We start from the raw sequence: 26314 nt of genomic DNA, 5'->3' as shown, positions 1-26314 counted from the left end.
ACAGTGGCTCATGCCTGTAATCCCAGCACTTTGGGAGGCTGAGGCAGGAGGATGGCTTGAGCTCACAAGTTCAAGACCAGTCTGGGCAACATGGCAAGGTATCATCTCTAAAAAAATAATAAAAAATTTTAAAAAGCTCTTATGTGTCTCTCTCTTGTGAGTTGAGGGCAAAGTTCACATCTCTTTCATCTTAGACTCCCCGCACTGGTCCAAGATAGACAGTCAACTGTTGGCAGAAGGTTGTTAGTGACTTACAGAGGCAACACTTTCACAGGCAAAGAAGAGAAAACAGGACGGTTTAATTTGTGGAGTCAAGAGTCGTTTGTTCTTAATTACCGCACTCAACATGCAAATTATATTCACCTCTTGGTACAGAAATGGCACCCTGTCACTTCCCTGGGACCTTTAATCCAGACAAAATTATTCTTGGGCACCCTTATCTGTGTGTCTACCAACAACTGCTGTCTCTCCCTTCTTAACAGCAATATGTAAATTCTCTTTTGTTCTGAGCAACTGGGAAATGAGGTCCTTCATCCAAAGGAGTAGCCATTTCCAGTACAGCACCACTGATTTGTCAATAGATTTGATAAGATTTGATATACTGACATCCAGATCAAGATTTTGCATTATTTATAGCCGGTCTCTGATGATCCCAAAGGCACTTTAGAATCTGGCAGTGCCTCAGGGTCACTGATTTTCGCTGGGCAGAATTAAGTGATATAGAAGGTTTGCTGAGTCTGTCCTGGCCCTGGGTATTCACTCTGAAGAGAGTTTATTTGAATAAGGTTTTGACATATTTGGTCTCTATGTCTACGTAGGCTCAAAATGAACAATACAGGGAGATTCATTTCGTTCATCCATAGTTTCTAAACCCTTGGTAGTGGAAATGGTTTACTTGTGTAAAGAAAGTTAACAATACTAACAAAACTAATGGTAAAACACAGGGTGTTTGGATCCCAAGAAAACAGGAGTTTACTGTGGCTAGATGTCAGGCTGACTGCACATAATCATTAGCTATAATTAACAATGCTTCCTCCGAAGACTGGGCTTCTGCTAAGATAGATATATATATATATAAATTTTTGTTTGTTTGTTTGTTTTTTTCAGATGGAGTTTTGCTCTGTTGCCCAGGCTGGAGCGCAGTGGCACGATGTCAGCTCACTGCATCCTCCGCCTCCCGAGTTTAAGCAATTCTCTGCCTCAGTCTCCCAAGTAGCTGGGATTACAGGCGCCCACCACCATGCCTGGCTAATTTTTTTTGTATTTTTAATAGAGACGGGGTTTCACCATCTTGGCCAGGCTGATCTTGAACTCCTGACCTCGTGACTCACCCGCCTCAGCCTCCCAAAATCCTGGGATTACAGGCGTGAGCCACTGCACCTGGCCAAGATTTTATATGTTATCAGTAGCCTGAGGTTTCCCCCTTTCTCTGACTTTCATTACTAGAGTCACCAGAAGGAACATTTACAACATTTTAAAAATAACAAGTTGCCCAGCATACTCCTATTTCCTCTAGTTTCAAACATAAAGGGGAACCCAGCCCAGACAAGAACAAGGCTTGCTGCATGCCTGCCAGCTCGTGCATCCTCCTTTTTATTCCAAGAGGTGCTAGCTCCAAACAAAGTTACAAGATTAAGTGCAACTCCAAGTTCCTGACACAGCTAATCCCTGCTCGGTCTTCAAAAAATAGAGGTCTGTAATTCCTTTTTGAACATGCCTTCGAAGTGGAGGTCTTTGGCCATGAGCTCTTCTTCGACATCATCTAGTGCCCACTGGTGATCCGTCAGCTCCAAAGCTTCCCACTCTGTCTGTAATGGAAGAGAACACCCAGGCAGGAAGAGAGGGAATTGTTACTGACAGCTGTGGCTAACCTTTAGTGACCACTTACTCTGGGCCAAAAGCTGGAGTGAGCTATCTGCATGTATAAGCTCATTCAATCCTACAAGGGAAATGCTGCTACCCCCATCCTCTCCTCCCCTTCTTCCTGCCACCCCTCAATTTATAGATAAGGAGACTAAGGCTAAGAGGTCAAATAATTTGTTCAAGGCCACTGGCACTAGGAACTAATGGAGCTGAGATTTAAATTGTGTTCTGACTGCAAAGTCCCCAGCGCTTAACCCGTCTATTAGCTCACGCTTACTAAGCACCTTTGTGCCCCAAAGTACTCTTGAGGGATGTACAACAGACAAATTAGTGCTGATTCTCAGCTCTTTAATCAAGGAACTTGCCGTCTGGTTTAAATGGTGCATGGTCCACAATGCTTTGACATAAATGGCCCAGGGTATCTTCAATGGGCCTAAGAACACTTCCTCCAACCTTATGTCCAGATACACAATGGCACTTCATTACAGTTTGTGGGAGTCCAGTAATTTTTAATCACTGGAATAAAGACTTTGATGGTGTGAACTAAAAAACTGTTTTTGGCATATAATCATTTAGATGTAAACTAGTAATATGTTGAGCAGAAATAAATTTGCAGAATTTTCCAAGAAATTACATTTCTCAAATATTCTATTAATCTGACTACTTTGCCTTAAATTAGTGAGTGTCTAAAAAATGCTTTATGAGGTAGGTGCAGTGGCATGCATCTACAGTCCCAGCTACTCTGGAGGCTGAGGCTAAGGATAGCTTGAGCCCAGGAGTTTGGGACTGCCCTGGACAACTTATCTTTAGATGAGCCTAGAGACAGTAATACCTCATCTTTAAAAATAAATTTAAAAAAAAAAAAAAAAAAAAAAGCTTGCGAGGTGTGGTAGCTCATGCCTGTAATCCTAGCACTTTGGGAGGCCAAGGCAGGAGGATCACTTGAGGATGGGAGTTCAAGACCAGCCTGGGCAACACAGCGAGATCCCATCTCTATACAAATTTAAAAAAAAAATTAGTTGGTTGTGGTGGTGTGTGCCTGTAGTACTGGCTCCTCATGCACCAGTACTGAGGCTGAGGTGGGAGGAATGCTTACGTCCAGGAGTTCAAGGCTGCGGTGAATTAGGATTGTACCACTGCACTCCAGCCTGGGTGACACAGTGAGACCCTCTCTAGATAGACAGATAGATAGATAGATAGATAGATAGATAGATAGATAGAGCAAGCTTATTTAATGTGAAATACAAATGTTAGCTCATGAGTGAGTTTTTCAGATATAATTTACATGTCATACAATTTACCCCTTTAATGTGTACAATTTAGTGATTTTTAGTATATTCATATGTGCAACCACCACCACTATCTAATTCCAGAACACTTTTATCATAACAAAAAGAAACCACATACCAAACAGTAGACAGTTCCCATTATTCACCTCCCACAACCTCTGGCAACTACTACTTTATCTTCCGTATCTTTTTTTCACTTATTCTGGGCATATGTGGCCTTTTGTTATTTTCTTTCACTTAGCATGTTTTCAAGGTTCTTCCCTGTTTAACATGATTCAGTATTTCACTCTTATTTATAGCTGAATAACGCTCCATTGTATATATTCTACTGTACATACAATGTACATTATATTCCAAAATATTCCATTGCTTATCCATTCATTAGATGATGGACATTTGGGTTATGTCTACTTTTTGATTATTATGAATCATGCTCTGAACACATTCTCACATAAGTTTCTGTGTGGACATATGTTTTCAGTTTTCTTGAGTATTTACTTAAAGTGAAATTACTGGGTCATATAGTAACTATGTTTTAACTGTTTGAGGAATGGCAGAAAAACTGTTTTCCAAAGTGGCTGTACCATCATCAACAATAGGGTTCCAATTTCTCCACATCCTTACCGACACTTGTTATTGTTCATCTTTTCTTTATTAATTATAACCATCTGAGTGGGCATGAAGTGGTATCTGTTTTTTTTTTTTTTTTTTTTTTTTTTTTTTGAGATGGAGTCTTGCTCTGGCACCCAGGCTGGAGTACAGTGGCGCAATCTCCGCTCACTGCAACCTCTGCCTCCCGGGTTTAGGCGATTCTCCTGCCTCAGCCTCCTGAGTAGCTGGGACTACAGGCGCCCGCCACCACGCCTGGCTAATTTTTGTATTTTTAGTATAGATGGGGTTTCACCATGTTGACCAAGCTGATCTTGAACTTCTGACCTTGTGACCCACCCACCTCAGCCTCCCAAAGTGCTGGGATTACAGGCGTGAGCCACCATGCCCAGCCCTCTCACTGTTTTTTAGTTATTTTTTTGAGACAGAGTGATCTCACTCTGTCACCCAGGGTGGAGTGCAGTGGTGCCATCTTGGCTCACTGCAACCTCTACATCTGCAATGGTGTGATCTCGGCTCACTGCAACCTCTGCCTCCCAGGTTCAAACGATTCTCATGCCTCAGCCTCCTGAGTAGCTGGGATTACAGGCAGGCACCACTATGCCCAGCTAATTTTTGTATTTTTAGTAGAGATGGCATTTCACCATGTTGGCCAGGCTGGTCTCAAGCTCCTGACCTCAAATGATCTGCCTGTCTCAGCCTCCCAAAGTGCTGGGATTAAGGTGTAAGCCACTGCACGCAGCCAAGTTTTTTTTTTTTTATTGTGGTAAAATATATGTAACATAACATACACCACTTTTAACCATTTTAGACATAAAATTCAGTGGCATTAATGACATTCACAATGTGTACCCATGTCTACTATCATTTCCAAAGTTTTATGTCCCCTTAAACAGAAAATGTGCACAGTAAGCAATTACTCCCCACTGCCCCCCATCCCATCCTCAGTAACCTCTAACCTACTTTCTTGTCTCTGTGAATTTTCCTATTCTAAATATTTTATATAAGTAATATCATGCAATATTAAAGATTTGGGACTTTGACCCATTTGATTTCTTTTTTCGAGACAGGGTCTCGCTCTGTCACCCCAGCTGGTGTGCAGTGGCACAATCATAGCTCATTGCAGCCTCGAACTCCTCAGCTCAAGTGGTGCCCCCATCTATAGGCACACACCACCACATTTGGCTAATTTGAACCTAATTTTTTTTTTCTTCTGCACTAACATGCCTGTTGAACCACTTGGACTTAACTTTTGTGCATGGTGTGAAATAGGTGCCCAGCTTCATTCTTTTGCATGTAGATATCCTTTTCCCAGCACCATTCGTTGAATGGAGACTATTCTTTCCCCACTGAACAGTCTTGGTACCCTCTTTGAAAATCAATTGATGATAAATAGACGTGTTTATTTCTGAACTCTCTATTTTATTCCATTGACCTATATCTCTCCTTATGCCAGTTTTTATTACTGTGCAGTTTTGATTACTACAGCTTTGTAATAGGCTTTAAAACCACGGCGTGTAAGTTCTCCAATTTTGCCAACACTTTTGCCTATTGTGATTCCCTTGAATTTCCACATGAACTTCACAAGGAGCTTATCAATTTCTGCAAGAAAGGCAGGTAAGATTTTTATAGGGATTGTGTTCAATCTGTGGATAAATTTGGAGAGTATTGCCATCTTAACGATATTAAGTCTTCCAATCTATGAACATGGATGTCTTTCCATTTAAGTCTTTAATTTTTCAGCAATGTTTTGTAATTTTTCAGTATGTCAGTTTAAATCTAACAAAAGGCCTTTTTTTTTTTGAGACGAAGTCTCGCTCTGTCACCAGGCTGGAGTCTAGTGGCGCGATCTTGACTCACTGCAACCTCTGCCTGCCAGGTTAAAGTGATTCTCCTGCCTCAGCCTCCCAAGTAGCTGGGACTACAGGCATGCACCACCATGCCCAGCTAATTTTTGTATTTTTAGTAGAAATGGCGTTTCGCCATGTTGGCCAGGATGGTCTTGATCTCTTGACCTCGTGATCTGCCCACCTCAGCCTCCCAAAGTGCTGGGATTACAGGCGTTAACCACCATGCCCGGCCATGGCCATTTCTTTTGTTAGATTTGTTTCTAAATATTTTATTCCTTTTGATACTATTATAAATAAAATTGTTTTCCTTTCATTTTCAATTCATTACCAGTGTATAGAAACACAACTGATTTTTGTATGTTGAACTTATTTATTAGCTCTGTTAGTTTTCTTGTGGATTCTTTAGGATGATCTATATGCAACACCATGCCATTTGCAAACAGAGATAGTTTTACTTCCTTTCTAATCTGAATGACTTTTTTATTTCTTTTTCTTGCCTAACTGCCCTGGCTAGTATATCCTGGACAATGCTGAATAGACGTGGCAAGAACAGACATCCTTGTCTTGTTCTTGATCTTAAAGGGAAAGCTTTCAGTCTTTCACCATTGAGTATGATGTTAGCTGTGGGTCTGTCATAGATGCCCTTTATCAGGCTGAGAAACTCCTCTTTTTTTTTTTTTTTTTTTTTTTGAGACGGAATCTTGGTCTGTCATCCAGGCTGGAGTGCAGTGGCACGATCTTGGCTCACTACAGCCTCTGCCTCCCAGGTTCCAGTGATCCTCCTGCCTCAGCCTCTCGGGCGGCTGGGATTATAGGCACATGCCATCATGCCCAGCTCATTTTTGTTTTTTGTTTTTTGTTTTTTTGAGACGGAGTTTTGCTCTTGTTGCCCAGGCTGGAGTGCAATGATGCAATCGATCTCAGCTCACTGCAAACTCCACCTCCTGAGTTCAAGCAATTCTCCTGTCTCAGCCTCCCGAATAACTGGGATTACAGGTGCCCACCACCATGCCCAGCAAATTTTTTTTTGTATCTTTAGTAGAAAAGAGGTTTCACCATGTTGGCCAGGCTGGTCTTGAACTCCTGACCTCAGCTGATCCACCCACCTTGGCCTCCCAAAGTGCTGGGATTACAGGCGTGAGCCACCGCACCTCGCCCATTTTTGTATTTTTAATAGAGACAAGGTTTCACCATGTTGTCCAGGCTGGTGTCGAACTCCTGAACTCAGGTGATCTGCCCACCTTGGCCTCCCAAAGTGCTGGGATTACAGGTGTGAGCCCCTGTGCCTGGCCGGAACTTCCCTTCTCTTTCTAGTTTCTATCATGAAACACAGTGAGATTTTGTTCCACAAAAATCATACTAAATTTTGCAAATTCTAGAACCTTTTTGTGAAAAGGCTCTTAGTATTGTTTTTTTTAATGCAATTTATATCTGATGTCTGCGGGGTTCAGAAAGGTTCAAATTATTCTAAATGTTTACCTGGCACCTCCGATTGGATTATTTTACAGCATCATTGATAGTGTGGATTAAATTCCGGTGAGCATTTAAAAACCAGTAAAAGTACCAAGAATTTCCATTTACTTAATAGATGATTCTGTCTCAGGAAAAAGAGACGTGTAAACTATGTTTTTACTAAGTTTAAATTAAAACTATGGAACCACACAACACTCCCTGCAAGGAAGCTATTTTTAAAATAGCTGTTGGTAACACCTTTCAGAGCATCGCTGCGGCTTTGAAATGTGAAGGAGTATACCTTGAAAGCTTTGTTTGTGTCTGCGGGCATGGCCATGGCTGCTCCCGTCATCTGCTCCTGCATCATTCGTGATTGGTCAGCGGCTACAGCATAAGACACACTTACATGAGTGCCAGAGTGCCAGGACTCAGCAAGCACCCCAGCACCCAAGGGGAAGAATGGGCTTCACACAGATTAGAGAACTGGACTACAGCCTCACTGACTGGCCCTGTCACCCATTGGCTATGTGACTCTAGGGAAGTCACTTTGTGTCTCCTGAAAAATGGGGACAGTAACAGCAAAAGAGAGATCACTAAAGGAAGCTCTAAACTTTATTTCGAATTTCAACAATAACAGCCACCAGTTATTGAGCAACTACTGCATGCCAAGTACTTCACTAAGTGCTTTGCATATTCTTCCTCATCTGTTCCTAACAACTCTGCAGCAGGTTAACTAATAAAGTCCTTATTTACAGATAAGCAAATAGAGAATTCGAAGTTAAGTAACTTGTTAAGTAACTTTTCTGAGGTCCCAGCCAGTAAACAAGAGAGCAAGGATTAGTACTGGCAAGGGCTCTAGTCAATGAAGTGACAAACCAGGCCTTCTTTAAGCTTTAGGTTCACAGGCTTACACTGCTGGTGCTGGATCCCTCACATGATGGTATCAGACTCTGGGGAATCAAATACTGTCCCAGTCATTGCCAGAGAGAATTGAGATCTTCAGTCTGACCCCTGGAATTTTTAAGACTCTTTCAGAATACCTCAGAAACTGAAGGAAGGAAACATTTTATTTGACTATGGTAACAAACAGCATAACCTACAAGACTTTCCTGGCTCTAACATGGATGATTCATCTATGGAAGTATTTGCTTAGTAAACCTGACATGCTTCTTACCATTATCTTGGCCCAGAATCAGAGAGTAAATGCTCCGAAGCCCAAATACATTGAGGAAGTACCAGGATGCAGAACTCACCCTGGCAAAGCAAAATGAAAATGGGGTGGTTAGTTATTATATCAGAGAGTAATGCAGTTCCCACTTCCCTACTACCCAAAGTTGTTCAGTGTTTGTAAAGAAGTCACCTTGGATGGGCTATATTCATCCAAAGCACAACCACAGAAGAAATACAAGTTGTTAAAGCAGTCTCACCAATACAGAACTATATTTCAAAAAATCCAAAGATGACTCCTATTCTGAATTCCATTCCCTAGAGGAAATCACAAGTGTTGGTGTGTTCCATACTTTTTTTTTCTGAGACGGAGTCTCACCCTGTTACCCAGGCTGGAGTGCAGTGGCACGATCTCGGCTCACTGCAACCTCTGCCACCCGGGTTCAAGAGATTCTCCTGCCTCAACCTCCTGAGTAGCTAGGACTACAGGCACACACCACCATGCCTGGCTAATTTTTATATTTTTAGTAGAGATGGGGTCTCACCATGTTGGCCAAGCTGGTCTCGAACTCCTGACCTCAAGTGATCTGCCCACCTCAGCCTCCCAAAGTGCTGGGATTACAGGCGTGAGCCACTAGGTGTGTTCCATACTTACAAGAAGGGATGAGACGTGGATTTCAGGAAATACAGTACCGAGGACTATAGCTACTGGGAGAGCCATTCCAAGTTTTGAACTATATCACTGTGGCTTCCTTTAGCTTAGGTTTCCTACTCAACCTCCATAAAATAAATATGCTTGCATACAATAAAAACTAAAAACAAAAATGAGTATGGAAAATGACAGATAAACGGAAAGATCCACACTCATTCCAACAAGTGGGTCACAGAAGGGCAAAAGTCTATTCTGGTTACTCCATAGGCTGCAGGTAAGTAAATGGCCTGTCTGAATACAATGTTGCTGATCTCACCACAGTGGTAATTGTACACTCAGGTTCCAGTCTCCCTTCTGTCCATGACTGCATTTCAGTCACATGCCTCTCTGGATGCTGAGAAAAGATAAATAAGCTTTTCTCCAACCCATGAAGTTTTTGTTTAGCCCAATGAGACTGAAGGTAAAAGTAGAATAGACTCATGCTACTCATATAATGTACAGCTTTTCTTCTCTAGCAGAACTGTGCATGGCCCAGACTTCCCAGCCTCTGGCCTCTCCTGCTCCTCCCACACATCCTAGAGGGCTCTGCTCAAACCAAGTAGTCACGATTACCAATAGTAATCCCCATTTTGCCCATTATTCTTTTCCTCTTGTTTATGCCAGTCTTTGGGAAGCCACAGGCAAAAGAGTCTGGAGAGGCTACATGAAGCAGCATTACTAGGTTCCAGACATTGTAGCAGTATTTTCTAAGAGCTTTTCAGATTTTAAGTTTTCTTATTCTGCCATTCAAAAAAAAAAGTGGTATTCAGAAGGAGAAATCTCTTTTAAAAAATTATAAAGAGTGGTAAGTAACACATGGGTGCTGGATTTGAACAGACTTTGTCATCAAATGTCAATTCCTACAAAGGTTTCATAGGTTGCTATGAGGGTAAAATACGGAAAACGCTAAGCCCAGTGACTAGAACTAATGAAAACTATTATCATTAGTAGTAATGTACTTTGGAAAAAAAAAATACAAAATTCCACTCCCATAAGCTCCAGGGTATTACTAAAAATGATTGCCTGGCCAGAATTCCTGGCTTAAACTTTTAATTTTCTGGTGGTTGATACATCCACCCCTGCATTCTTAAGCCCCCAACTGTGACAGAAAAGAGGTGACACATTCTTTCCTTGTGCTAGACTCATGTAAAAATTGCCATAAACCATCCATGGCATTTTGAGTGGAGTTTCAATGAGAAAAAAAAAACTTTGGCTGGGCGTGGTGGCTCATGCCTGTAATCCCAGCACTATGGGAGGCCGAGGCAGGTGGATAACTTGAGGTCAGTAGTTCGAGACAAGCCTGGCCAACATGGTGAAACCCTGTCTCCACGAAAAATAAAAAAAACTACCCGGATGTGGTGGTGCACGCCTGTAATCCAAGTACTCGGGAGGCTGAGGCAGGAGAATCACTTGAACCTAGGAGGTAGAGGTTGCAGTGATATCGCACCACTGCACTCCAAGCTGGGTGACAGAGTGAGACTCCGTCCTGAAAAAAAAAAAAAAAATTCTTTAAAAACTGATTCCAATGAAGTATGCAAATTAGAAATCCTCATCTTTTTTTGTTTGTTTGTTTGAGACGGAGTCTCACTGTGTCGCCCAGGCTGGAGTGCAGTGGCGCCATCTCAGCTCACTGCAAGCTCCGCCTCTTGGGTTCATGCCATTCTCCTGCCTCAGCCTCCTGAGTAGCTGGGACTACAGGCACCCATCACCACGCCCAGCTAACTTTTTGTATTTTTAGTAGAGATGGGGTTTCACTGTGTTAGCCAGGATGGTCTCAATCTGACCTGTGATCCGCCCACCTCGGCCTCCCAAAGTGCGGGATTACAGGTGTGAGCCACCGCACCCAGCCAGAAATCATCTTTAAGGGACACTGGTTTTAGATTTTGGTTTGTGTGGTTTTTGTTTTCGTTTTTGTTTTTCAGACAGAGTCTCGCTCTGTTGCCCAGGCTGGAGTGCAGTGGCGCAATCTCAGCTCACTGCAAGCTCTGTCTCCCGGGTTCACGCGATTCTCCTGCCTCAGCCTCCCAAGAAGCTGGGACTACAGGCGCCCGCCACCACGCCTGGCTAAGTTTTTGTATTTTTAGTAGAGACGGGGTTTCACCATGTTAGCCAGAATGGTCTTGATCTCCTGACCTCATGATCTGCCCACCTCGGCCTCCCAAAGTGCTGGGATTACAGGCGTGACCCACTGCGCCCAGCCTGTTTTCGTTTTCTTGAGACAGGGTCTTACTCTGTTGCCTAGGCTGGTCTCAAACTCCTGGGCTCAAGTGATCCTCCTGCCTTGGCCTCCCAAAGTGTGGTTTGTGTTTTTATTAAACAAAAGAAAGTTCTTACCAGGATGCATCTAATGTGAGTAGCTCGATTCCTTGCTGTAACATAGGCTTAAAACGGAGCGTCAGTGGAAATGGGACCTTGGCTGCAGAGAAGAAAAAGTTCACAATCACTGAGCTGTTTTATGTTTAGAATAAGTGTGAATCTTTCTCAGAGGAGGTGGGAACTCTGTGCCACATAGCTTTTGGAAAACGACTTCCACAAGGAAATCTGTGGCAATTTCTGAAGAAAAGACAGTCAAAATGCCACTCTGCTCTAGTTTCCCTGAATAATACCTGCCTCTAGCTTACTGAGGAAGCAGGGACTCAAACTGAGCTGTGACCTGAAATTTGGAAAAAACTTGCACCAATCTGTCAAACTCTAGGTGGAATATATAAGCATAGAACTATGTTAATAAGAAACCAAATTGATTAAAATCAAATCGACTTATAAACAAATAGAAAACTCACCCTAACACCTAGCAAATGAAGTCAAAATAGAAATACGCTTCCCTTTATCCTGCTCAATGAGAATACCGTATTAGTTTCGGAAGTAAGCTAGCAAGTCACTTGCTTCAATCTAATCTGGCTAAAAAGCATCCACATCATGAACTTAGGATCATTTTTGGGCAAAAGCCGTAAAAGTCATCACATATTAAATTTTTTGTTCAAGGACTATTATCAGTTTACAAAAGAAAACACAGGACCTGTGATATTAGTGTCTCAGTAGCACTTGAATTTCTCTGAGTAACATGAAGTCGGCTGGGTCTGTAACTTACTTGTGACAAAGCCTGAGAATGTCATGTTGATCCATCCACCAATAAGAATCATAGGGAGGACATTTGTTACATTCCCTTTCATCATGTCTGTCAACATAGTAGGATCTAAGACAAAAGCACAAACAAGAAACCACTAAGTTTTACCTCTGTTGCCAGGGACTTTCTCCTGATTTTCTGTAAATTTTTCTTTTTTTTGAGATGGAGTCTCGCTCTGTCACCCAGGCTGGAGTGCAGTGGTGCGATCTCAGCTCACTGCAAGCTCCGCCTCCCAGGTTCACACCATTCTCCTACCTCAGCCTCCCAAGTAGATGGGACTACAGGTGCCCGCCACCATGCCCGGCTAATGTTTTGTATTTTTAGTAGAGACGGGGTTTCACCGTGTCAGCCAGGATGGTCTTGATCTCCTGAACTCGTGATCCGCCTGCTTTGGCCTCCCAAAGTGCTGGGATTATAGGCAGGAGCCACCGCGCCCGGCCTTTTGTTTGTTTGTTTGTTTGTTTTTGAGATGGAGTCTCACTCTATCGCCCAGACTGGAGTGCAGTGGCATGATCTCAGCTCACTGCAACCTCCGCCTTCCCAGGTTCAAGTGATTCTCTTGCCTCAGCCTCCTAAGTAGCTGGGATTACAGGCACACACCACAATGCCCAGCTAATTTTTGTATTTTTAGTAGAGACGGGGTTTCATCATGTTGGCCAGGCTGGTCTTGAACTCGTGACTGACCTCAAGTGATCTGCCTGCCTCAGTCTCCCAAAGTGCTGGGATTACAGGCGTCAGCCACTGTACCCAGTCTCAATATTTTTAATATCTGCATAGGATTCCACGGTGTGGTCACACCAATCACTTTTGAGTAGACCTATCGATTGTTTCCATTGTTTTTGCCAATAAACGATAAATGATGCTGCCGACAATTATCTTGCACATGCATCTGCATGTTTATGTGTTTCTGTAAGAGAACTTCTTAGAATTTCTAGGTCCAAGGATGTGTACATTTAAAATTGATAGATATTGTCAGACTGTCAGCAAGGCCCCACCTCTTGCCACTCCCGCCAATGGTGAGGGAGCCTAACTTCCCCGACCTTGACAATAGTGGATCCTGACAATCTTTTCAATCTTTTGACAGCTTACTGGGCTAAAAAAAAAAAAAAAAAGGATATCTTGGCCAGGCGCGGTGGCTCAGTAATCCCAGCACTTTGGGAGGCCGAGGCGGGCGGATCACAAGGTCAGGAGATGGAGACCATCCTGGCTAACACGGTGAAACCCCATCTCTATTACAAATACAAAAAATTAGCCGGGATGGTGGTGGGCGCCTGTAATCTCAGCTACTCGGGAGGCTGAGGCAGGAGAATCACGTGAACCCGGGAGGCGGAGCCTGCAGTGAGCCGAGATCGCGCCACTGCACTCCGGCCTGGGTGAGAGAGCGAGACTCCCTTCTGAAGAAAAAAAAAAAAAAGATATCTTGTTTTAATTGGTATTCCATGGATTATTAGTGAGGTCAAGTAACTTTTCATATATTTAATGGTCTTTTGTTTCTTGTAAATTTTCTTAAAAACTTGTTAAAAAATTAACTCCATACAACCTTAGTCACTCTTAAAAAAAAATTAATTATAATACCTTCCGTATGGGTTTAAAATAGCTGCCTACCTCACCTAAAGAAGTGAATAGTACTAAAATGAGAGGAGTCAACACAGAACAACAAATTACTTTGTTTTACTTTTAGTTATTTTTATTTTTATTTTTCGGAGATGGAGTCTTGCTCTGTCGCCCAGGCTGGAGTGCAGTGACGTGACCTCGGCTCACTGCAACCTCCACCTCCCAGGTTCAAGCAATTTCCTGCCTCAGCCTCCGGAGTAGCTGGGACTACAGGCACCCACCACCACGCCGGGCTCATTTTTGTATTTTTAGTAGAGACGGGGTTTCACCATGTAAACCAGGCTGATTTGAACTCCTGACCTCAGGCAATCAATCCACCTGCCTCGGCCTCCCAAAATGCAAGGATTACAGACGTGAGCCACCACACCTGGCCTGTTTTACTTTTAACATGCTGTATTTTTGACATGACTGGGATCAGTGGAAGTAGAAAATGTTAGAGCCAAAACTGTAGGGTAGACCAAACAATCACATCTAACAATAAAATCAACAAAATGGCACATCTTGGAAGTACTGCACTCTTCCTCATTTAGGCAGAAGCTGGGCAGCCATCTATTGGAAGGGGATCCAGGCACTGGGTGAGAGCCAGGCTGGAATGCTTTTCCAACTGTGCTCCCTAGAATCCTGGGTCCTGAGAAGAGCAATAAGGAGAGACCCAGGGACAATAGCTCTGGCCTCCCCACTCCATCAGCTGAGAACTATTTTTTTTTAATCCACTTTATACATTGGGGTTCTCAGAAAATCTAACTGAAAAAGAGAATTCCACTTCCATAGATCCCTGTATCAGATGATTTCTAAGGTCTAAGATTACTATCTTCTGCAATTTAACATTTAAATAAAATGACACCCTCCCTGCCCACCCCACCCCACTCAAATACCCATGTTAAAAATCTTCCTTAAAGATGAGTGAAGGGAACAAACATACCAGTCATAGGAGAAGGTGGCACTACCTTCCGTTTAGTTTTTTTGAAAAATCCATCCTCTGGGTTGTTGAAATAATATTTTCGTGTCAAGAAAGACTAGTAAAAAAAAAAAAAAAAAGTGTTTTAAGTCTAAGAACTATGACACAGCGAACTGTTAAATTACTCCCCAGGGGCTTAGTCAGAAGGCCTTTAGGATATGCTGTTCCGCTCAGAGCTGTCAGCCTACTTGGCAGGCGACCTGACACTTTAGCTGAGTCACATTTAAAAACAATTTCCTAAGAAGGGTGAGGTCACCATGACAGCAAACACCACCAGGCCACAGCTTAATTACTAAGTTGCCAACCTTTAGCTTTCCCCAGAGCCCCCTTATAAAACATTCAGATATCTACTGCTCAACAGTGAATCGTGGAGCTTTTTAATAAAAGATAAATGAGTACCTGTTTGGGAATGTATTTTCCATTTTCCCTGAGGACTCTGCTTCGAATTAGGACTTGACTGAAAAATACAACCAACACAATGAGATTTTAAAAAGTGAAACACTAGAAGAAAATCGGAGAGTCAAGTAGAAGACCTATTTAAACACAAGAGAGGGCCTATTTGGCAACAGCTCTGTGTGGAAACTTTCCAAAATACAAGTATCTTTAAAACCAACGTAAACTTATTAAACCTAACTATTAGGTTTTCAGAAAAGTATTTTTCAAAAGTGACTGTGTTTCTGAACACATAAATATTTCAGAGGAAGGTACATTTGGGACATTACATTCAGCTTTTTCTTATTTGATAATAAGCTAGGAAGACACTTTCTCTGAGTGAAAAGAATAGTTGGACACTGCTCAGGAGATCTGGGGTCAGGAGAAAGGGAGAAGAGTGAGGATAAAAGAAGGAATTTCTTATTACCTACAGAGAAATGAGAACAGGCCTTGAGAGGGTTGCTATCTGATGGACAAATAGAAAATCTACCCAGAAGTCAGACTGTTAGAAAGCTCTCAGTAAACATTTATTGAATAAATAAATGAAATTACTAGGCGATCTTAAATCAACTATTAGAGCCATAGCTGATCAATAAATATCATGCTAGGCCAGGTGCAGTGGCTCACGCCTCTAATCCCAGCACTTTGGAAGGCAAAGGCAGGTGGATCACTTAAGCCCAGGAGTCTGAGACCAGCCTGGGCAACATAGCAAGACCGTGTCTCTTAAAAAAAAAAAAAAAAAAAAAACACTCAAAAATTAGCCAGGCTGGTGGCACGTGCCTGTAGTCCCAGCTACTCAGGAGGCTGAGGTAGAAGGATCACCTGAGCCCAAGAGGCAGAGGTTGCAATGAGCTGAGATGGCGCCACTGCTCTCCAGCCTGGGCAACAGTTAAGACCCTGTCTCCAACAAAAAGAAAAGAATACAGTGTTATGCAACAAATGGGTGTTGCTAAGACGCAAATGACAAAACAGAGATCAAAATATTAATTTTTTTCTAGATACTCAAAAGTTCATTAAAGGAGGAAAAGAGGAAAAGGCCCTTAAAGTAATGGAAATAGTCTTGAAATGTGAAAAAAAATTATGAACAGAAATGAACATAGTAAAACCTGTGCTTGGTAGGGGCCGGGCGTGGTGGCTCACATCTGTAATCCCAGCACTTTGGGAGGCCAAGGCGGGCGGATCACAAGGTCAGGAGTTTGAGACCAGCCTTGCCAACATGATGAAACCCCATCTCTACTAAAAATATAAAAATTAGCCGGGTGTGGTGGCCTGTGCCTGTAATCCCAGCTACTCAGGAGGCTGAGGCAGGAGAATCGCTTGAACCAGGAAGGTGGGGGGTTGCAGTGAGCAGAGACGACGCCATTGCACTCCAGCCTGGGGCGGGACTCCATCTCAAAAAAAACAACAACAAAAAACAAACAAACAAAAAAACTGTGCTTGGCTTCCTATCTCTACTCAATACAAACCACTTGTTCTAAACAGTCAGTACCCCGGGGTCTCCCTTGTCACACTACACATATTCTAGCTTCTCCACATGCTGGGAATGTTCCAGTGCCCTTTCCTTTCCGAGTTCTACTCCATCATGCCTTAACACCTTCTTCAAGCCTCAGCATCTCCACGAAGTTTTTCCCAATGCCTGGAGCCCTCATGGAATTATCTCTGCTTCCTCCTCCTGAGCTCATTATGCTATACAGTTCTCTACTTTATCTACAAGGCTATAGAGGCAACATGTAATACATTCTGCTCCCTGGGTACTAGTCTAAAGATACTCAAAGTGTGGTGAATGCTAGTCTGTGATAAGCACAGACACTGAGAGTAAGGATTTAGAGACTTTTATAATAATTTGACATTGTCACAACATCCAAATACATGATAAAAATATTTTACAAAAGTATTAGCCTATAAGAGATTAGAAATTTAAAAAACAAAAAAACCCCAAAACTGGTCCAACCATTGACAGTATAAGCAGCACTGGGTCTAGAGTAATGGGTAAAAACTTAAGCTCTGGAGTTGAACACATGGGTTCAATCCCATCTCTGCCACTTATTAGCCATGTGATCTTGAGCAAGTCACTTAAATTCCCTAAGTCTCTATTCATATTCTGTACAAGGGTAGATTTATTCTTTCATTGAACAAATATTTCTTGAACTTCTAAGTGCCAGGTGACATGAAGAACGGTGATCAAAATACAAATATCTTAAGATGGTCAAAGTCTAGTGAGGGAGAAAGATATTAACCAAATAACCAGAGGAATAAATGTGAAATTCAATTATCATGTCCTAGAGAGAGATGGATGGTATTGCAAGAGTGCATAACCAGGAGGTGATGGAGTCTGGGAAGTCAAGGTCTGAGAGATGGGTTTGCTGAGGATGTAGGATTAAGCTGGACTCTTCAGGATGAGTGAGGATTACCTTTGCAAAGTGCTGGTGTAAACAAAATGGGCAAAAGCCTCATAGAAGTAAACACTCTGCCTCTGAAGACCTGAGAAAAGGCCATATGACTGGAAGAAGGAGAACTACAGAAAATGTGGTGAAAACAAGACTTGAGAGGTGTGCAAGAGCCAGACTATACAAAATCATGTGGTCTCACTGTATTTTTTTTCTTTCTTTTTTTTTTTTTTTTGAGATGGACTCTCACTCTGTCTCCCAGGCTGAACTGCAATGGCGCAATCCCAGCTCAGTGCAACCTCTGCCTCCTGAGTTCAAGCGATTCTCCTGCCTCAGCCTTCAGAGTAGCTGGGGTTACAGGCGCGCACCACCATGCCCAGCTAATTTTTGTATTTTTAGTAGAGATGGGGTTTCACCATGTTGGCCAGGCTGGTCTCGAATTCCTGACATCAGATGATCTGCCTGCTTCAACCTCTCAAAGTGCTGGGATTACAGGCATGAAAAACCATGCCCAGCCAGGTCCCACTGTATTTTGATCACTGTCTTAAGAGCAAAAGGAAACTAATGAAGGATTTTTTTTTTTTTTTTTTGGGACAGGATCTTACTCTGTTGTCCAGGCTGGAGTGCAGTGGTACAATCTTGGCTCATGGCAACCTTGACCTCCGCGGCTCAAGTGATCCTCCCATCTTAGTCTCCTGAGTAGCTAGGACTACAGGCACACACCATGACACCTGGCAAACTTTTGTGGTTTTTTTTTTTTTTTTTTTTTTTGTAGAGACAGGGTCTCACTATGCTGCCCAGGCTGGTCTCTAACTCCTGGACTCTAGTGATCCACCTGCCTCAGCCTCCCAAAGTGCTGGGATTACAGGTGTGAGCCACCACACCCAGCCAAGTGGAGAATTTTAGGCTGAGTTCTTCATATATATGATCTTATATGACTGTACCTGGCACATCCTAAGCACTAGATTAATAGTATCTATTATTTTTCCCTTTGCATATTTTATCACTTGAACAGAAACTCTGAGAGCAGGGTCGTGACCCTGTCTTACACTGTACCCCATAGCATGCAGCAGAGTGCAAGGCACATGGTAGGCCATCAAAAAACTTGTTCACAGCCAGGTGTGGTGGCTCTCGCCTGTAATCTCAATACTTTGGGAGGCTGAGGCGGGAGGATCGCTTGAGCCCTGGAGTTCGAGAACAGCCTAGGCAACATAATGAGACCACTGTCTCCACAAAAAAATTTAAACATTAGCCAGGTGCAGTGGCGTGTGCCTGTAGTCCCAGCTACTCAGGAGGCTGAGGTGGGAAGATTACTTGATCCCGGGAGATCGAGGCTGAAGTGAGCCATGATCGCACCACTGCGATTGCAGCCTCAATCACTGCAGCCTCGACCTCTTTGGTCCAGCCTGAGTGACAAAGCAAGACCCTGTCTCCAGAAAAACAAACGAAAAAACACTTGTTCAGTCTACGATAACTCAAGACTTTTCCAGGCAGTGTAATCAAGAGAAATTCATCTAAATCTCCTATAATTACACTGCTGAACAATTTTGTAGAAATGAAGTTGAGTATCATGACCCTGAGGTATTTCAAGACCTAAATAAGCAATCTTAAATTATCCTGTATTTTCTAAACACTCACTTTCTTAAGCTGAGATCCATAGCTGTGTTCTCTGAAGTTTGCAAATTCTAAAAGAAATTTTTAATTTTGTATTTTTATTTTCATGAATATCTAAAAATAAGTCTCTGTACTGTTATAAAGCTTTGTAATTTGCAACTGAAGGACATCTTCTATTTATTTATTTTCTTTGCAGAGACAGGGTCTTACTATGCTGCCAAGGTTGGTCTCAAATTCCTAGGCTCAAGGGATCCTCCCATCTCAGCCCCACAAAATGCTGGGATTACAGGTGTGAGCCATTGCACCAGGCCTGAAAGATATTTTCTTGGAATAAAACTTTAAAGTCAGTACTTCTCAAACTAGAGTTCCAAATTCTTAAGAATCAGTGTTTCTTCCTTTCCAAAAAGTCAGTAGTATATTTGTCAACTCTGAGAACCATTTTTTTTTACACATACTCTATCCCCAAACCTAGTCTAATATATTTCATTCATGTATTTTACAGCTTTGGTTTAATACCTGTGAAAAAAAAAATTATTTTTTTTGAGACATTGTCTCATCTTGCTCTGTCGCCCAGGCTGGAGTACAGTGGTGTGATCTCAGCTCACTGAAACCTCTGCCTCCTGGGTTCAAGCAATTCTCCTGCCTCAGCCTGCAGAGTAGCTGGGACTACAGGCGTGCACCACCACCCCAGCTAATTTTTGTATTTTTAGTAGAGATGGGGTTTCACCATACTGGCCAGCCTTGTCTCGAACTCCTGACCTCATGTGATCCACCTGTCTCAGCCTCCCAAAGTGCTGGGATTACTTGTTGAGCCACCATACCTGGTGCTAATAGAAATTTTCTTTTTTTTGAGACATAGTCTTGCTCTGCCGCCTAGGCTGGAGTGCAGTAGCACGATCTCGACTCACTGCAACATCTGCCTCCCAGTTCAAGCGATTCTCCTGCCTCAGCCTCCCGAGTAGCTGGGATTACAGGCACGTCCCACCATGCTCGAGTTATTTTTTGTATTTCTAGTAGAGATGGGGTTTCACCGTGTTACCCAGGATGGCCTCAATCGCCTGACCTCGTGATCTGCCTGCCTCGGCCTCCCAAAAGTGCTGGGATTACAGGTGTGAGCCACCGTGCCCTGCTGCTAATGGACATTTATAGTATATTTAGAAAAATGTTTTATACCGCTGGGTATGCTTATACCCAGTGGCTCATGCCTATAATCCCAGCATTTTGAAAGGCCGAGATGGAAGGATCACTTGAGCCTAGGAGTTCAAGACCAGCCTGGGCAATGGAGGAGACCCCATCTTTGCAAAAAATTTAAAGATTAGCTGAGCGTGGTGGCACACGCTTATAGTCCCAGCTACTCGAGAGGCTGAGGTGGGAGGATCCTTGAGCCTGAAATGTTGAGGCTGCAGTAAGCCTTGACTGTGCCAGTACTCTCCAGCCTGGGTGACACAGCAAGACTTGTCTCTTAAAAAAAAAAGAAAAAAAAAAGTTTTACAACTAAAACACACCTTTTTCTTGGACTTAGGCCGGTTCAGCGTGTACAGCATTTTGCCCAAGTCAAATGATGACTTGATGAGGCCAAGCCACTCCATGTCAGAGCTGGTATAATCCAACTACCTCACTTAAGGGATGCGGCAATTATGAGCAGAGACATTTTCTCTAGAGCAGTGGTTGGTTCTTCATGGGGGTGTTACTGCCCTCTAGGGGGCGTTATGGTAATCTGTGGAATTTTTTTTTTTTTGAGAGAGCCTCCTTCTGTTGCCCAGGCTGGAGCGCAGTGCAGCCATCTCGGCTCTCTGTAACCTCCACTCCTTAGGTTCATGTGATTCTCCTGCCTCAGCCTCCCGAGTAGCTGGGATTACAGGCACATGCCACCACGCCTGGCTAATTTTTGTATTTTTAGCAGAGATGGGGTTTCACCATGTTGGCCAGGCTGGTCTTGAACCCGACCTTAAGAGATCTGCCCACCTCAGCCTCCCTAAGTGCTGGGATTACAAGCATGTACTACTGTGTCCTGCTGTTACATTCCTTCTTAATGAAGTGTTCTTGGCCGGGTGCAATGGCTCACATCCTGTCTCTACTAAAATACAAAAATTAGCCAGGCATGCTGGCGCATGCCTCTAATCGCAGCCACTCAAGAGGCTGAGGCAGGAGAATCACTTCAGCCGGGGAGGCAGAGGTTGCAGTGAGCCAACATTGCGCCACTGCACTCCAGCCTGGGCAAAAGAGTGACTCTGGTCTCCAAAAAAAAAAAAAAAAAAAAAAAAGGTTCTTGTAAACAGACTACACTAACTGTGATTTTTACTTTGTGGTTACAAAAGAGAGCTTTGGATCTGATATAATTCAGAACCATTGCTCTAATAGTGAACCATGGGCAGAAAATCATGGCAGAGAATCTATGACAACAGGAATCATGATTGAAGAAGGTCTAACCTGGGAGTGAGACTGATCTGAGTTCAAGTACAGGCACAATATTTCCCTACTTTGGGAAGACTACTTAACTTTTCCAGGCTCCCTGGAATTGTAAAAATGGGTTTAGGAGTATCTGCTTCAGTGCTAATGTTAAGGCTAAAATAAGAAAAATTTACAGGTGCCAAAAAATGCTAAATGTCTGAGCTTTCCCCACTTCGCATTTTTCTACAGTCTTTCTTTCTGTGGTAAATACACTTTTTTTTTTTTTTTTTTGAGATGGAGTCTCGTTCTGTCGCCAGGCTGGAGTGCAGTGGGATGATCTCGGCTCACCGCAACCTCTGCCTCCTGAGTTCAAGCGATTCTCCTGCCTCAGCCTCCCGAGTAGCTGGGACTACAGGCACGTGCCATCACGCCCAGCTAATTTTTGTATTTTTAGTAGAGACGGGGTTTCACCATGTTGGCCAGGATGGTCTCAATCTCTTGACCTCATGATCTGCCTGCCTCGGCCTCTCAAAGTGTTGGGATTACAAGCGTAAGCCACCACACCCGGCCAGTAAGTTGACTTCTTTTTTGTTTTTTTGAGACAGACTCTTGCTCTGTCACCCAGGTTGGAGTGCAGTGGCGCAATCTTGGCTCACTGCAAGCTCCGCCTCCTGGGTTCAAGCAATTCCACTGCCTCAGCCTCCTGAGTAGCTGGGACTACAGGCGCCCAGCATACCACGCTCAGCTAATTTTTTGTATTTTTAGTAGAGACGGGGTTTCACCGTGTTAGCCAGGATGGTCTCGATCTCCTGACCTCGTGATCCGCCCGCCTTGGCCTCCCAAAGTTCTGGGATTACAGGCGTGAGCCACCGTGCCCGGCCAGTAAGCTGACTTCTTAAGGTTCGCTCCAGGGTGGGGTGCTGGCTCTGGTCAGTTCTGAAACTAATGCTACAGAAGGATAAAGTGATCACTGTGGTATAGTGGAAAAAGCCCAATACCAGAAGGCTTGGTGTGAAGTCCTAAATGTCACCCTGTGTGACCATGGAACTTGTTAAAGCCTCTGTTTCTATAAAATGAGACAAAATGTACCTCATAGAGTTGCTTTGAGTTTTAAATAAGTTAATGAATATAAGTGCTTCACATAGTACCTGATATAGAGTAAATGGTTATTATTCTTCTTGGCATAATTGGGAAGAACTAACTGAAAATGTTACAGTAGTGCTTCCTAAACTTCAGTCACTCTCATACCATGTTAGAATTTTTGTCCAGCGCTTGTATCATTACATATTTAATACTTTTTATATATCAACTTTTTTCCCATCTATATGATTTTAAAGGAATCTTTAAATTACCAGCAAATGGAAATCCAGTATTGTCACAAAAAAGAAAGTAAGTACAGTAGAAACAAAACAACATTATTAAATTTTAACTAGATACTGTTACCTGTGAAAAGTTCTTAGCCTGAGGCTTACTCTCTTTATTAAAACGAGAAATTAATGTGAGAGAGAGGTGCTAAAGATATAGTAGCACTTACCTGAGATGATTTCTGAAAGTAATCAGAACTGACTGAAAATTGCTTGTTTTTCTAAGAGACAAGGTCTCGTTATGTTGCCCAGGCTGGTCTCCAACAATCCTCCTGCCTCAGCATCCCAAGTAGCTGGGAGAAAACTATTACTTTAATATGAGGGGGTACATGTCTAGATAACCACCTATAATCATCTCAAATTCCTTTATCTGTATATAAATATTGCAATGAAGGGTTGGTTGCGATGGTCACACCTGTAATCCCAGCACTTTGGGAGGCCAAGGCAGGTGGATCACCTGAGGTCAAGAGTTCGAGAACAGCCTGGCCAAGATGGTGAAACCCTGTCTCTACTAAAAATACAAAAATTAGTCAGGTGTGGTGGTGCGGGCCTGTAATCCCAGCTACAAGGGAGGCTGAGGCAGGAGAATCGCTTGAACCTGGGAGGCGTAGGCTGCAGTGAGCTGAGATGACGCCACCGCACTCCAGCCTGGGCAACGAGAGCGAAACTCCGTCTCAAAAATAAGCAAATAAATAGATAAATAAATAAATACTGCAATGAAATATGTGAGGAAGTTGCCTCTACTCTTAGGGGGGGAAATAATTACAATTCCTTACATCTCTAACGGCAGTTTTACAGACTGCAAAGCGCTTTGGTACTTGGCATCTCAGCTGACAGTCCCACCAGGCCCGACGCCTGGAACAGTAATTTGGTAGAATGCAGATTATCACACTCACTTGACTGGATGTTACAAAGACTAAAAGCTGTAACTCACCTGGCACTCTTCTCAACGAAAGGGTGGGATGGGATAGTTCATAGGTAAACCCACCGAGGGTTGGCGACTAACCTAAAGGATTAACAGTACTGTTTTTTTCAACACTCAATACGTCCTAGATCCTGTGCTAAGGGCTTTATAGACAACACCTAATTTGATTCCTACCTGTCTATGAAGCAGGTACTGTTATCATCCCCACTTCACAGAGGACAAAAGTGAAACACAGAGGTAACGGGTAAGGTCACCCTGTCAGTGGGGGCGCGACGTGAACCTAGGCAAATTGACACAACTCCTCCACTTTCTTGCCCAAGGTCACGGCGGTGTGAGGTAGGCTGGAGAAGGGAGGGCGCTGACCTGTCAGATACTTGTTCCTGGGTGAGCTTCTTGTCGCTCTGTAGCAGGATGGACACGTAGTGGCGGATCATGCCTACGAAGAAAGTGATGATAACGATGGGTAGGACCACCCAGAGGCGGATGTTGGAGTCCAGCAACAGTTCTGGCCCTGCCATCTTCACTGAAAGCTGTCTCCCAGTCTGGAATGGGCGAGCTTCTCTTCTCCGGGACGCAGTTGCTTCTCTTCGGCTTCGCCACCGGGCCTTCTCACGCCCCTTTGCCCGGTTATCCCAGAACTCTCCTGCGACGGTGAACCCAGCTTACCGCCTTCAGCTAGGCTGCCTGGTCTTCCACTTCCGGCGCGAAAGTTGACGTCACGTCGTGGCGCCCCTCGGTGGCGTCAGAATGGCGTCGGGCCTGGCGGGAAAGTGGAAAACTATCCGCGGCGGGACGGGCGCTGTGGCTCACTCTTGGAATCCCAGCACTTTGGGAGGCCAAGGCGGGCGGATCACGAGGTCAGGAGATCGAGACCATCCTGGCTAACACGGTGAAACCCCGTCTCTACTAAAAATACAAAAAAATTAGCCAGGCGTGGTGGCAGGCGCCTGTAGTCCCAGCTACTCGGAAGGCTGAGGCAGGAGAATGGCGTGAACCCAGGAGGCGGAGCCTGCAGTGAACCGAGATTGCGCCACTGCACTCCAGCCTGGGCGACAGAGGAAGACTCCGTCTCAAAAAAAAAAAAAAAAAAAAGAAAACTCCAGGCGGCGACGGCTTCTCGGTGAGTAAATGGAGCAGTGGTCGTAGTCTCTCGAGGCCCCGCTCCCCTGCGACCTAATCTCAAGTCCGGGCCGCGGTCGGCGTTCTTCTCTGGGGCTCCGCGCCCCAAGCCTCGGCTTCCTCATCTGCCCTGAGATGGGATAGTCCCCACAGGTACCTTTCTGCGTCGTTAAAATGAGGAAATGAGAAAGGCTTTTACCCTCACCCCCTTCCCGATGAACTAGTCCAGGCAGTCGGCCTCATCTCATGTCTGTTGGGCTTCTCTGGAAGCCAAATGGTATCGCACGTGTTAAAGGCCGGTGCCTGGAAGCCGAACGTCCTGACTAACTGAGAATATTGACTAATCCGCATAGCATTGAGAAGAGGAAATGGAGCTATTCAACAGATTCATTGATCTGTATAAGCTGCTATAAGTTAACATTTACTCTTTCTGTGTAGTACCTAACAGAATTCTGAAATTTTGGATATGACATTCTATGACATTGCATTTAGCTATTCTCACAACTCTATTTTTCAAAATGTCCAACGTTTAAAATTTTTTCTTCCTCAGTCTTTCAGGAGATTGTCATGGTTGAGAGACTGGACTGTACCTATCCACTATGAATGAGCAGAACACCACAGCTAATATTAACTTTCTGCAGGTAATCTCTGAGCTTCCGGAGAAGTTGGGTCTGCAGCATTGTGTTTTGCCATCACTGTTGCAGGCTTTCCAAGTAAAGTTAAAAAGTAAAGGACGAGCAAGGTAAAGAGCTCATGGATAATTGCCACCCTTTTCCTCACATAGGATGTCACAATTTTCTGACATCCCACAGTCAGAGTTGGAGCTTAATACTTACAACTACAAATAATGGTACTATTATGACATTTACATCTAGTATTATATCGTTTTTCAAATTACATATATGTATGTGAGTATGTATGTGTTTATATGTTTTCTTAGCCATTCAGATCAATCCCAGACAGACTACAGTGCAAGTTTATTAGCCATCTTATACATGAGGTTGTCATTTGCTCCAGGGTACATGGCAGGGTACATGGCTACTAAGCAGGAACTCACATCTTGTAAGTTCTTTTCTGGTAGGTAGAAGAGTAATTTTTTTCCTCTCTGCTACTTGTAATTCCTCAGGAAATCAAGAAAGCATCGGTCAGAACTGTATTATTCTCCTCTTCGATGTAATAAAGTCAGCTATTAGATATGAGAAAACCCTTTCAGATCTTTGGAACTTTGATTATCAAGGAGGAAATGAGTGGCAATTAATGACTGAGGTAGACTGAAATAAAAATCTCAAAAGTCATTCAAGTGGAAATGATAGCTGATGGTTGCCATATGGACACATTCACTCTCAGATGAGATAACAGGGCATGCTGAATAAGGTGAAACGTGCTTCGCTGATGTGTCATAATATTTTTGTGACTCCTGTTTTTTCAGGCAATTGAAAACACTGCCTCAGTATCTGAACACAAG

General features: G+C 43.5%; 1 protein-coding gene across 1 annotated transcript; it reads right to left on the bottom strand.

The window, feature by feature from the left end:
- Nucleotides 1-279: 279 nt before the first annotated feature.
- On the bottom strand, nucleotides 280-24719 carry EMC3 (ER membrane protein complex subunit 3). Its single transcript, XM_054481416.2, has 8 exons — nucleotides 24094-24719; nucleotides 15017-15074; nucleotides 14582-14675; nucleotides 12010-12114; nucleotides 11256-11337; nucleotides 8238-8317; nucleotides 7365-7447; nucleotides 280-1808 (listed from the first exon to the last, which is right to left on the bottom strand). Exons 1-8 carry the CDS (start codon nucleotides 24246-24248, stop codon nucleotides 1680-1682), a joined length of 786 nt encoding a protein of 261 aa, XP_054337391.1. The 5' UTR covers nucleotides 24249-24719; the 3' UTR covers nucleotides 280-1679.
- Between the last annotated feature and the right edge of the window lie 1595 nt (nucleotides 24720-26314).

Source organism: Pongo pygmaeus, chromosome 2 (assembly GCF_028885625.2).
Source record: "Pongo pygmaeus isolate AG05252 chromosome 2, NHGRI_mPonPyg2-v2.0_pri, whole genome shotgun sequence".
NCBI lineage: Eukaryota > Metazoa > Chordata > Mammalia > Primates > Hominidae > Pongo > Pongo pygmaeus.
The sequence above is the reverse complement of the archived record's forward strand: the minus strand, read 5'-3'. Positions and strand labels throughout refer to the sequence as shown.